The 14,386-nt window shown below is 37.2% G+C and overlaps 1 protein-coding gene across 21 annotated transcripts in view; it reads right to left on the bottom strand.

Annotated features, from left to right (window-relative positions):
* Window positions 1–14,386, bottom strand: part of POLN (DNA polymerase nu) — a 171,399-nt gene that overhangs the window by 94,873 nt on the left and 62,140 nt on the right. For all 21 annotated transcript variants that reach the window (XR_011502393.1, XR_011502392.1, XR_011502390.1 and 18 more), the window contains 3 exons: window positions 9,038–9,094; window positions 8,014–8,067; window positions 7,249–7,314 (listed from right to left, as the gene is read on the bottom strand). Coding sequence is in view for 17 of the 21 variants with exons in the window: in XM_044767962.2 (XP_044623897.2) it covers window positions 7,249–7,314; window positions 8,014–8,067; window positions 9,038–9,094 (177 nt within the window). In the remaining 4 variants the exon portion in view is untranslated. The remainder of the gene's footprint in view (window positions 1–7,248; window positions 7,315–8,013; window positions 8,068–9,037; window positions 9,095–14,386) is intronic.

Raw genomic sequence — 14,386 nt, 5'->3', positions numbered from 1 at the left:
AACGAAGGACCCAGAATAACCAAATTATTTTTTTAAAAGAGCCATGTTGGGGGCCGGCCTGGTGGCATAGTGGTTGGCTTCATGTGCTCCACTTTGGTGGCCCGGGGTTTGTGGGTTCAGATCCTGGGGGTGGACCTACACACTGCTCATCAAGCCATGCTTGGGCAGCATCCCACATACAGAGTGGAGGAAGATTGGTATAGATGTTAGTTCAGTGACAATCTTCCTCAAGCAAAAAGAGGAAGGTTGGCAACAGATGTCAGCTCAGGGCCAATCTTCCTCATCAAAAAACCCAAAAAGAACTATGTTGGAGGAGATACAGACTATTGCTCACAATAGAATAAATAAGTCCTGGGGATGTAATGTACAGCATTGTGACTATAGTTAATAATACTGTACTGCATAGTTGAAAGTTGCTAAATAACTTGTACAGAATGCTAATATAACTATTGTTAACACATGTGCTTTTTAAACACTTCTCTACATGCTTTACAGAAGGGCAAACACATCCCTTCACTTAAAAAGCACTGTTCTCTTTGTAGCAAGAGGGTACCACTGTTATAAACATCATTTCAAGCATTTATAAACGCTTCTCTAAATGCATTACAGAAGAGCTATCATATCCATTGCCTGATGCTACACTCTTTTCAAAGTATCATGCACATACGTATACATGTCCATACAACTCGTTTTTATAAACATCATTAATATATGTGTTTTGAAACACTTCTCTAAATGCAGTATAGACAAGCTACCACATCCATTCCCTGAAAAAACACTCTTCTCAAAGTTGCTTGTATAGGACACTCATACAACCATCGTTAAGAAATGTTTTTAAACACTTCTCTAAATACATTACAGAATGGCAAGCACATCCCTTCACTTAAAATTTAAAAAGGCTGGGCCAGCCCTAGTGGCCAAGTAGTTAAGTTTGGCGTGCTCTGCTTCAGTCGCCCAGATTCAGTTCAGTTCCCAGGCACAGACCTACACCATTTGTGTCTCATTGGCCATGCTGTGGTGGTGACTCACATACAAAAAGAGGAAGATTAGCAACAGATGTTAGCTCAGGGCTAATCTTCCTCAGGAAAAAAAAATCTTAAAGGAACACTGTTGGAGGAGTTACACATGTCAACTTAAAAACTTAATAGAAATAGACAATAATCAAAACATTATATTACTGGTATGGTAGATACATAGATAAGTTGGACAGAATTGAGAGTTCGAAGTAAACCCTTACATTTATGGTGAATTAATTTTTGATAAAGGTACCGAGGCAATTAAATATGGGGGAAAGGATGGTCTTTTCAACAAATGGTGCTGGGACAAGTGACTATTCATTTACAAAAGGATGAATTTACACACTTGCTTCACACTATATACAAAAATCAATTCAAAACAGATCATAGACCTAAATGTAAAACAAGAAACTATAAAACTTCTATAAGACAACAGGACAAAATCTTTATGATCTTGGTTTAGGCAAAGATTTCTGAGATGCAATGCCAAAAGCATGATCCATATAAGAATACATTGATAAATCAGAATTCATTAAAATTGAAAACTTCTGCTTTTCAAATGATGGTGTCAAAAGAATGAAAAGATAAACCACAGACTGGCAGAAAATTTTTGCAAAGTATATATCTGAGAAAGGACTTGTATCTAGAATATATAAAGAACTCTTAAAACTCAGTGATAAGAAAATGAACAATCCAGGACTGGCCCGGTGGCACAGCGGTTAAGTTCACATGTTCCGCTTCTTGGTAGCCCAGGGTTCACCGGTTCAGATCCCGGGTACGGACATGGCACTGCTTCGCAAAAGCCATGCTGTGGTAGGCGTCCCACATATAAAGTAGAGGAAGATGGGCATGGATGTTAGCTCAGGGCCAGTCTTCCTCAGCAAAAAGAGGAGGATTGGCAGTAGTTAGCTCAGGACTAATCTTCCTCAAAAAAAAAAAAAAGAAAGAAAATGAACAGTCCCTAAGAAATGTGCAGAAGATTTGACTAGATGCTTCACTGAACAATAAAAGTGGATGGCAAATAAGCACATGGAAAGATGCTCAACATCATTAGTTATTAGGGCAATGCAATTAAAACCACAATGAGATAGCACTACACACCTATTAGAATGGCTAAAATTAAAAAGACTGACCATAACAAGTACTGGTGGGGAGGCGAAGGAAGTGGAACTCTCATACACTGCTGGTGGGAATGGCAAACGGTATGATCACTTTGGAAAACAGTTTGCCAGTTTCTTAAAAAGTGAAACATATACCTACCAAATGACCAAGCCTTTCCACTCCTCAGCATTTACGCAAGAGAAGAGAAAGTATACGTCCCCATGAGGACTGTGCATGAATGTGCACAGTAATAACCCAAACTTGATAATATCCCAGAACTGGAAACAACCCAAATATTGATCAACAAATGAATTTATAAACAAATTGTGTACACAGATTTAGTGGAATACTACTCAGGAATAAAAATGAATGATCTGTTGAAACAGAAGAACGTGGATGAATCTCAAAATAATAATGCTGAGTGAAAGAATCAGATGAAAAAGAGCCCTTATTTTGTGATTCCATTTATATAAATTTCCAGAAAATGTAAACTAATTTATAGTGACAAAAAGCAAGTCAGTGGTTGCCTGAGGACACGGGGGAAGGTTGGGGTGGGGAAGGGAGAGATTACAAAGGGGTAAAAGAATGCTTTTGGGGGTGATGGATATGTTCACTACCTTGATTATGGTGATGGTTTCATGATCATATACACATGTCAAAATCTATCAAATTGCTTCTGATATATGAAGTTTATTGTGTGTCAATTATACCTCAATAAAGCTGTTAAAAAATGAAGTTGAAGTTCCCATTCTTGGTAAGATATCGTAAGCACACTCCACTGAATGCAGCTGTAAAAACTGGACAGAATGTATAGGGCAGCAATTTGAAGCTTTTGATAAATAGCAGCAGGTAGACTGGAGAAGCAGACCAGAATTTGAAGTACTACCCAACAGGCAGTAAGTTTATCATTTCTTCCTCTTGGTCCTCCAGACATGGGGCAATGGCATGAAGTGTGTGGCAGAACAGGATCACTAAGGCCTGGGATTTCTGGCTAGAAGACAAAAAAAAAAAAAACAGAGTGCCAAAGAACAAGAAATTACCTAGGGAGACCACAAAGAGTGAGGAGCTTGGGAAAACAATACTGTAGAGTTGTTTATAGACCACCGAGCTCAGCTTCAAGTTGCACATGTTTAGATATCATCCTAAATGGTACATCAAAGACTTTGAGAACTGAACTAACAGAGAGACCACAACTCGATTTCAGATTGACCAGTGGGTAGCCATCATTTGGAACATGTGAATAGCACAGCAAAGACTTTGAAAACTGAACATACATTGGAACCACAGCTCATGGAAGGCAGGTCACAATTTGCAGCCTGAACCTAACCAGGATGACTGCCTACTAAAAAAAAAAAATCAATATTTTAATGGGATTTCTAAACAAGACACAGACTCTCGAAACACATATTCAAAATGTCCAGGATACAACACAAAATTACTGGACACATGAAGAAGCAGGACAATCTCAAATCACTTGGGGGAAAAAAATCAAAAGACACCAAGGACAAGATGATGTAGATGTTGGAATTATCTGATAAAGACTTTAAAACAGCTATTATAAAAATGCCCTAATATACTTATTTTATATATATATATATATATTACTGAGACAGGAGTTGAAACAATTGAATAAACTATTCTCTCACAGTTCTTAAATAAAACCATAACCAATTAATGTTTCATTAAAATGTCAAAGTATGGGAAAGAAGCAGGTGAATCAAAAGACAAAAACATTCTACATTTTCCTACTATCAGAAATAACCATGAAACAGAACACAAAGGTTGGTGGTGATGAGCTTCAGTAATCAAGTGATAGCAATAACTTTCTCTTGGAAGGGTGTGTGTGTGTGAGAAACTAGCTTTCTAGAAATGTTGTAAAACAGTTACAATCTGATTTTTAAAAATATTAATCAAGTGTATACTGTATGCTTTAAACCAAAAAAAAAAAAAATGTAATTCAAGCACTAGCCATTTTATGTAACCTACATAGTATCTGGTTAAATTGCACAGCTGAATTCAAGTTTTACATGTGAAATAAATGAAAGCAGGAAAGTTCCACAAGAAAACAAAGGTAAGTATTTAAATAATCTTGGAGCTGAGGAAAGCCTTTCTGAAATGACACTTCAGTACAGACATTGCTCACGGCAATGTCAAAAGCTGAAAGCATTTTGGAAGGCAATCTAATAACAGCTATTAAAAGTAAAAATGTAATATCCATTGACCCAGTAATTCTACATCTGACAATCTATCCTGCAAAAATACAAGTACCAATACACCAGGACATACGTGCATGATGCTTATTGCAGCTTTGCTCTTAGAGGGAAAGAATTGGACATGAAGTACATGCACCAGCAGAGGAACATCCAGAGAAAGAGAAGAACACAGATTAATGAAATTGAAATGGGACTCTGTCAAATAACCTGCACGGATTCCACGAGCTGTTGCTGAGAGAGAAAAGCAAGAAGCAGAAAAATAAAACTCTAATTCTGAAAAATAAACAATGACAAAGTCATTACATGTCTGTGTAGATACGTATGGGTCTGTATAAGATCTTATTATAAGCCTGGAGGAACACATGAATGTATACACACTTGGCTGCTTACATGGGCTCCTGCAGATTGAGGGTGGGGGGCTGAGATATGAGTGTGGCGATGGAGTGTCTACAATAAAAACAACACATATGATCTAATCCTATTAATGTAAGAGTGTGTGCGTGCATAAAAAGATAAACCAGGTGATGGTCACCAAAATGTTAATGATGATTATCACAGAGCTCTGGAGTTTCAGGTGACTTTTACTTTGTTATTTATATTTTTATCTATTGAGTGAATTCTTTAGAATTATCATATATTATACATACAATAAAAAAGCCATTTTAAGTATAGCAAACAAAATCTATATTTAAAATATTAATCTGTAAATATATCTTAAAATATTAAAAGATGAGAAAAATAATTCAACATTTTACAAACAGTTAATCTTTACTATAAAGGGCTTTTCCATACCTATAGGAAAAAAATATACATCCCTCAGAGAAATGGGCAAATGACATGAACAGACAATTCACAGAAGAATAATCGTTTTATGAAGTCAACCTCACTTAATTTTTAGAGGAATGGAAATTTAAAAAACAAGTCAGGAAATAGTAACCAAAATGAGAACTCCTTGTATTAGTAAGGATGTAGTGGATCAAGCATTTTACATATTGTTTGATGGGAATATAAAATAATTTTTTTCTGGAGGACAATTTAGCAATGTAAAGCATTAAAAATACACACGTACTTTGACTCAAAAATTCCACCTCTAGGAATTTATGCTATGAAAATCATCAGAAAAACATACCAAAAATATACATGTGTTTATGGTATCTCTGTATAAAACAATTAAATCTGAAAACACTCTAAATGACCATCAATAGGAACAGTCATTAAGTGGACTATAATGCAGCTATTAAAATAATGATGTAGACTCCAGTTAAAGGTGGTGGCTGAATGTACACCTTATGTTCACATCTCCTCTTTCCAAAAGTTCAACTGAATTGACAGAAAAATAAATAAACCTAGAACATCATTGAAAACCTGGGAGGAGTGCTACCTGCAAACCAGAGACATTAGAAATTTCTGGAAGAGAATAAAGCACAGCAAGAGATTAATCTAGAAATTTAATAGAAAATGGGAACTTATAAGTTCATACAGAGAAAAGCAAGGACCCCCATAAAAAGTGAGTTTTTGCAGTATAATTCCTAAATAACTCCTCCATGAAAAGCAGCATCACCTAAAAGAAAGGGTGCAGTGGGCAGAGTAGGTTGAGAAAAGAACTGAAGGGCAGTGTAACAGCAGCACCTGCTTTCAGAGGAGATATTATTAACAGAAGTACTAGTATTACTCAGCCGGATAAAGACCACAGAAGAGCTCTCTAAAGTGGGATGTCCAAAATAAGACCTTCCCAGAGTGGGTGTGAGGCTGGAGAGAGCCAGAGACTCAAGAGCTTAGAGTCCTCGGGTGGATCCTGTGCCAAAAGGCCACAGCTCCTGTACACCCCTGTGCCAGCCCACCCAGTCTCAGCCCCTCTTTCTCCTCCTCACACAGTCACCCCCCTTCTTCCTAGGTGCACTAGGTATACCATATCAGCACAGGCCCAGATGAAGGCCTGGCAGAACGCAGTCCAGAGCATTAACAGAGGGGACTCACGGGATAGACAGACATATTATGAAGGGAAGGGAAAGAGGATTTATATTTTTTTGTTCTATAAACTTTCACATTACTTGAATTTCTTTACCATGAACATATATTCATATGTATATGTATTATATAGTAAATACTTAAATACTTCAAATATTTGAATCTAAAAATAGATTCAGATCAATATGTATTGATGTATGACATCAAGACATCTTAAATTAAAAAGTGTAACATAAAACAATGTGGTTTTATTTTTGTAGAAAAATAGTATTTTATAAATACACGTGCTTAGCAAAAAGTCTGATGTTAACCAAATTAATGTTAACCAAGATGTTAACCAGTTAATTCTGCATGGTGGAATAACTGGTGACTTTTATTAGTTTTTTTTACATTTCTTGTCTGTACTTGAGGAACTGTTCTGTAACGAGAAATTAGTAATGAGTCGCCTTTAACTCAAAAATATAAAGCCATTTTAAAAGTCAATTGCTTTACGTGTCATTAAAGCTGCATCGCAAACTCAAGGGTGTTTACGGCTTTTTTCTTGAGCAACAACCAAAAATGGAGGTGGTCATCAGAGCATCAGATATTTCAACATATTTCTGGAAATCAGAAGCTACCTGTCCATTACAAACCCGAAAACAAAGACAGGGGAGTGGGAATGGGGTGTTCCTTTTGCCCTTAACAGCGGAGTGCATGACTCTCTGGAGGGGAAGAAGCCCTCATTAACTCAGCACTTCATGAGGGTAGGGACCACGTGTCTTGTTTCCCTACTGTGTTCCCCAAACATAGTAGGTGCTAAAAAAACATTAGCTGAATGAAGAAAAAGACAAAAACACAATCCATCACTATGGTGTCCCCTCTTAGAAACAGACAGTTCGCAGGGAAACACACATCTAGGCAATTCAATTCCAAGGCACGGAAATTGGCTTTTAACAGGAGAGCTAACTTACGGGACGCTTGGCTGATAGTCTTCCGGTCACAGTTCCAGTCTGATTCCACGTAGAAGAAATGGAGCCCTTAATCAGTTAAAAAGAATCAGTTTAAGCTCTGACAATGCTATATGAAGTCAAGAATGTGCTGGGCTCTTCAGTGTCTTTACCTACAACACACAACCCTCACTGCTCTCCTCCAGATGTCCATGAGCTACTGGCGCTAAACTCCCAGTCCCCAAATGTCCCTGCATGTTAGGAAACTCCTGATGTGTGATCAGGGTGGGTAAAGGAGAATCTCGCCCAACCCATGCAGAAACTGCAATAGGACATGTTGGTCTTTATGTCACTTAAAAATCCTGTGCATGGGGAGAAGGGGGTTGATAGGCCATGGTGGGGCTCAGCATGGACTCAAGGTGGGGTTGTGCATCCCAGACAGGGGCTGTCACTTGCTGTGTGGCCTCAGACAAGTCACATAACATCTCTGACTGCAGGCTCCTCATGTGTGAACTAAAACATCTGTCTCAAATGACTGCAGAAAAGAGATGCAATAATAGATGTGAAAGCATATGGTCAGCCACAGAGCTTCCACATAGATATGAAGTTTTAAGGTATAATGTCAATTTATGCTATAAAGAGACCCGAATAATAACAAAATCATGGTTCATAGCCTCAAGAATATCAGATTATTTCATCATTGACTAAAATTTAAAGAAATTCTACATGTACCTGAACTCATGTGTAAACCATATTCCTAATCACAATATCTTTTTTGGGTTCAATTACCTTTTTCATGCAAGCTAGTAATCCATCCACAAAGGTTGACTTGATCTTGTGAACCTAGATTACAAAGACAAAAATAATCATTTTCTTTAAGAATTTAAATAGGAAAAAGCACCAAAGTACTATTTCATAAAGTGCTGGGCATGTGCCACTGATGTCACTTCAGATGACTTCAGGAGGTCCTGAAATGGCCTTATGCGGTACCTAGAATTAAGTAACAATGATCCATAGATAAAGATATGACCCTACTCCTCTTTAAGAAAATTTTTTATTCTGGAATAATTCTTTTTTACAGAAAAGTTGCAAAGATAAATGGAGAGTTCCCAATTACCCATGATCCAGTGTCTTCTCTGGTATTCCTTTTAGTTCTCTTTCAATCCTTTCATTACTTCAAGGAGAAAGGGTCATTTGCTACCATTACGCTCTCTAACAGCTGCCAAGCCCTGACAAAGACAGCAAGCCATTGGGTCAGTAAGTAATAGACCAATGGTGTCAGCAGTGGCAAGAGGTATAAATGTAGTTCACCACCAACAGAGAACAAAGGTCAGGTATGTGAACATAGAAAACATGAGAAGCTAGAAGAGGAAGGTGGGCATGTCAATAAATCAGTAAACGTTAACGTGAGATGATAAAACACTGCTACGGAGTAATTTCGCCAGGCCTAGAAACGGGGAAACAGAGGAGGTTCCTGTGAGAGGCTTCTAACTCAGTACTGATGCAGGTCTAACTCACAGTGAAGTCTCACAATAATGACACACCAAATATTTCCTTCCAAATTTTCATTAGTCCGCTTCCATCTATGACTCCTTTGGCTCACAATGCTGGGCAGGGCTGATTGGAGACTTGAGTAAAATGATGTCAGGGTACAAGCAAGCAGTGCTAATACAAGGTCAAGATGAACAAACTATACTCCCTTTGGAATGCTGTCAGGGCTACTTCAGTGATTATGGACTTCTATGAACAGAGAGATGGTGCCATGAGATTCTCCTTCAGCACCAACTTTCTTACAAAAATAAAATTAACTTACCTGCCTGTATTCCAAAATTATCTTGGGTAATGGATGAAAGTTTTGCAGAACATTTAACTGAAAAATGAGAATAAATATCACCAATATAATTCTTTCATTTAATTTAAACATTTCAAACACTATTTCCAGCTGGAGAAAGTCCTAATAATAAACGGTCTATATAGAGCATAGTTTGCAAGAAGAAAATTCACAATAAACTCAGTTTATCAAGCATCTTAATCTTAATCCCTTACAAAATCATTGTTGTCTACATGGGAGCTAAACGCAGTTCACATGAGCTTGGAAATAAGATTTCTCTTGAGATTTAAATTAGTAAATCTAGGGGCTGGCCTGGTGGCACAGTGGTTAAGTTCACACATTTTGCTTCAACGGCCCAGGGTTCATGGGTTCAGACGCCAGGTGCTGACCTACACGCCACTCATCAAGCCATGCTGTGGTGGTATCTCACATATAAAACAGAGGAAGACTGGCACAGATGTTAGCACAGGGCCAATCCTCCTCAACAATAAATAAATAAATAAGTTAATTAATTAATTAATTAAGTGACATCTAAATCTAGGGCATGTAAAATACCACATAGGAGAATAAACTAAGAAAATGCCTACAGGTGTAACTCAATAGTTTTGGAATATCCAACATTTGAATCACAGTTATCTGGGCACAATATCAGGGAGGTAACACCAGAATACGATTATGGGTTTTTTAATTAATTTTAAAAAGTCAAAATATAACATACATACCAGATAGTACACGATCATAAGATCACGGTTTGTTAAATTATCACAAAGTGAACACACTTGGGTACTGCTGCCCAGATGGAATATTCCAGGTTCCCCAGCAGGTCCCTCTCCTCCTCCGCAGGTAACTACCACTGTGACCTCTATCTTCAAGGCCACTTTTCCCAGTTTTTGAACTTTGTATCAATGAGATAGCATAGGTATTCTTTGTGTGTGTGTTCTTTGGTTCAACATTATGGTTTTAAGCTTTATCCATGTTGTTATATGAAGCAGTATTTCATTTACTTTTACTGCCGTATTCTATTGTTTGAATGTAGGACAATTATTTATCTATTTCACCCTTGACGGATATGTGAGTTGTTTCCACTTTAGGGTTATTATGAATAGTTCTGCTGTGAACATTCTCGTATGTAGATTTTGGTTAACATATGTCCACAGTTCTGTTGAATATACACATAAAGAAGAGTGAAACTGCTGGGTCAAGTGTAGCAGAGATAATAACAGCCAGTTCTCCAAAGTAAATGCACCAGTTTATGCCCTCATCAGCAACATGTGAAAGTTGCAGTTGTTGCACATTTTTGCCATTGCATGTTATCCTAGGTCTTAATTTTAGCCATTCTGGTAAATGTGAAGTGATATCTTACCATAGTAAGTGTATTTCCCCAGTGACTAATAAAGTTGGATAGTAGTCATATATTTATTGACTAATTGTATATCTTCTTTAATTAAACCCCTGTTCATGTCTTTTGCCAATTTAAAAAATTGGTTTGTGTGTCTTTTTCTTCTTTATTTGTAGGAATTCATTATTCTGGACACGGTTTTCTTTAATCAGTTATATTTATTCTAAATATCTTCTATCCTTCTGTGACTTGCTTCATTACTGTTTAACAACGTCTTTTCATAAACAGAGATTCTTAATTTTACTGTTGTTCAACTTACCAATCTTTTCCTTTATGGTTGATGCATTTGGTGTCCTGTTTAAGAATGTTTACCTAACTCAAGGTCTTGAAGATATTCTCTTATGCTATCTTCTACAATATTTATTGTTTTACTTTTTATATTTAGATACAAAATTCACTTCAAATTTATTTTTTATTCTTTTCATTTATAACATTGTGTAATTTTAGGTGTACATTAAATGTATAGACATCATGCTCATGACACATAGTCTAGTTTTTATCTGTCACCATACATATGTGCCCCTTTACCCCTTTACCCCATCCCTGCCTTGCCCTCTGGTAACCACTAATCTGTTCTCTTTATCCCTGTGTTTATCTTCCACACATGAGTGAAATCATAGAGTATTTGTCTTTCTCTGTCTGGCTTATTTTGCTTAATATAATACCCTCAAGGTCCATCCATGTTATTGCAAATTGGAGGATTTTGTCTTTTTTTATGGCTGAGTAGTACTCCATTGTATGTATATATATATATATATATATATATATATATATATATACCACATCTTCTTTATCATTCATCAGTTGATGGGCACTTGGGTTGCTTCCATGTCTTGGCTATTGTGAATAATGCTGCAATGAACATAGGGGTGCATGAATCTCTTTGACTTGTTGATTTCAAGTTCTTTGGATAAACACCCAGTAGTGACACAGCTGTATCATATGGTATTTCTTTTTTTTTTTAAAGGATTGGCACCTGGGCTAACAACTGTTGCCAATCTTTTTTTTTTTCCTGCTTTATTTCCCAATGCCACCCCCCCACCCCAACATACTTGTATATCTTAGTTGTAGGTCCTTCTAGTTGTGGGATGTGGGACGCCGCCTCACCATGGCCTGATGAGTGGTGCCATGTCCGCGCCCAGGATCCGAACCCTGGGCCGCCACAGCGGAGCGCGTGAACGTAACCACTCGGCCACGGAGCCAGCCCCTCATATGGTATTTCTATTTTTAATTTTTTGAGAAATACCCATTCTGTTTTCCATAGTGGCTGCACCAGTTTGCATTCCCACCAGCAGTGCATGAGGGTTCCATCTTCTCCACATCCTCTTCAACATTTGTTATTTCTTGTCTTGTTAATTACAGCCACTCTGACGGATGTGAGGTGATTTCTCATTGTGGTTTTGATTTGCATTTCCCTAATAATTAGTGATGTTGAATATCTTTTCATGTGCCTGTTGTCCATATATCTTCTTTGGAAAAATGTCTGTTCAGGTCCTCTGCCCATTTCTTGATCAGGTTGTTCTTTTTGTTGTTGAGTTGTATGAGTTCTTTATGTATTTTGGAAATTAAACCCTTGCCGGATATATGATTTGCAAGTATTTTCCCCCAGTTGGTGGGCTGTCTTTTTGTTCTATTTATGGTTTCCTTTGCCTTGCAGAAGCTATTCAGTCTGATATAGTCCCATTTGTTTATTTTTTCTTTTGTTTCCCTTGCCTGAGTAGACATGGTATTCAAAAACATGCTGCTAAGACTGATGTCAAAGAGTGTACTGCCTATGTTTTCTTCTAGGAGTTTTATGGTTTCAGGCTTACATTACATTTAATCCACTAGGAGTTTTATGGTTTCAGGCTTACATTACATTTAATCCATTTTGCATTAGTTTTTGTGTATGGTGTAAGATAATGTTCTACTTTCATTCTTTTGCATGTGGCTGTTCAGTTTTCCCAACACCATTTATTGAAGAGACTTTCCTTTCTTAATTGTATGTTCTTGGCTCTTTTGTCAAAGATTAGCTGTCCACAGATGTGGTTTTATTTCTAGGCTTTCAATTCTGTTCCATTGATCTGTGTCTCTATTCTTGTGCCAGTACCATGCTGTTTTTATCACTATAGCTTTGTAGTATATTTTGAAGTCAGGGATTGTGATGCCTCCAGCTTTGTTCTTTTCTCTCAGGACTGCTTTGGCAATTTGGGGTCTTTTATTGTTCCATATAAATTTTAGGATTTTTTGTTCTATTTCTGTGAAAAATATCTTTGGGATTCTGATTGGGACTGCATTGAATCTGTAGACTGCTTTAGGTAATATGGACATTTTAAGTATGTTTATTATTTCAATCCATGAGCATGGAATATCCATTTCCTTATGTCTCCTTCAATTTCTTTCAATAATATCTTACAGTTTTCAGTGTATACGTGTTTCACCTCCTTGGTTACATTTATTCCTAGGTATTTTATTCTTTTTGTTGTGATTGTAAACTGGATTGTATTCTTGACTTCTCTTTCTGCTAGTTTGTTATTAGTGTATAGAAATGAAACTGATTTTTGTAGGTTGATTTCGTACCCTGCAACTTTGCTGTAGTTGTTGATTATTTCTAATAGTTTTCTGGTAGATTCTTTAGGGTTTTCAAAACATAGAATCATGTTATCCACAAACACAAGTTTTACTTCTCCCTTTCCAACTTGGATACCTTTTATTTCTTTTTCTTGCCTAAGTGCTCTGGCCAAAACCTCCAGTACTACATTGACTAGGAGTGCAGAGGGGGCACACTTGTCTTCTTCCTGTTCTCAAAGGGATGGCTTTCAGTTTTTCACCATTAAGTATGATGTTGACCGTGGGTCTGTGATATATGGCCTTTATTATGTTGAGGTACTTTCCCTCTATGCCCATTTTATTGAAGGCTTTGTCATAAATGGATGTTGGATCTCGTCAAATGCTTTCTCTGCATCTACTGAGATGATCCTGTGATTTTTATTTCTCATTTTGTTAATGCAGTGTATCACACTGATTGATTTGTGGAACTTGAACCATCCCTGTGTTCTTGGTATAAATCCCACTTGATCATGGTGTATAATCCTTTTTAATTTATTGCTATATTCTATTTGCCAATATTTTCTTGAGGATTTCTGCATCTATGTTCGTTAGTGATATTGGCCTGTAATTTTCCTTCTTTACGTTATCCTTGTCTGGTTTTGGTGTCAGGGTAATGTTGGCCTCATAAATAAGTTAGGGAGTGTTCTGTCTTCTTCAAATTTTCAGAATAGTTTGAGGATAGGTATTAACTGTTCTTTGAATGTTTGGTAGAACTCTCCAGAGAAGCCATCTGGTCCTGGACTTTAATTTTTTGGGAGGTTTCAGATTGCTGTTTCTCTCTCTTTGCTTGTGACTGGTCTATTCAGATTCTCTGTTTTTTCTTTTTTTTTTTTTTTTTTGAAGATTTTATTTTTTCCTTTTTCTCCCCAAAGCCCCCCGGTACATAGTTGTACATTCTTCATTGTGGGTCCTTCTAGTTGTGGCACGTGGGATACTGCCTCAGCGTGGTTTGATGAGCAGTGCCATGTCCACGCCCAGGATTCGAACCAACGAAACACTGGGCTGCCTGCAGCGGAGCACGCGTACTTAACCACTTGGCCATGGGGCCAGCCCCTCTCTGTTTCTTCTTGATTCAGTTTTGGGAGGTTGTATGAGTCTAAGAATTTATCCATTTCTTCTAGTTTATTCAATTTGTTGGCATATAGTCTTTCATAGTATTCTCTTATAATTCTTTGTATTTCTGTTGTATCCATTGTAATTTCTCCTCTTTCATTTTTAATTTTATTTATTTGCACCTTCTCTCTTCTTAGTGAGTCTGGCTACAGGTCTGTCAATTTTGCTTATCTTCTCAAAGAACCAGCTCTTAGTTTCATTGACCCTTTCTGCTCTTTTTCTAGTCTCTA

The sequence above is a fragment of the Equus asinus genome, chromosome 3 (genome assembly GCF_041296235.1).
Source record: "Equus asinus isolate D_3611 breed Donkey chromosome 3, EquAss-T2T_v2, whole genome shotgun sequence".
Classification (NCBI taxonomy): domain Eukaryota; kingdom Metazoa; phylum Chordata; class Mammalia; order Perissodactyla; family Equidae; genus Equus; species Equus asinus.
This window is presented reverse-complemented; position numbering and strand designations above follow the sequence as displayed.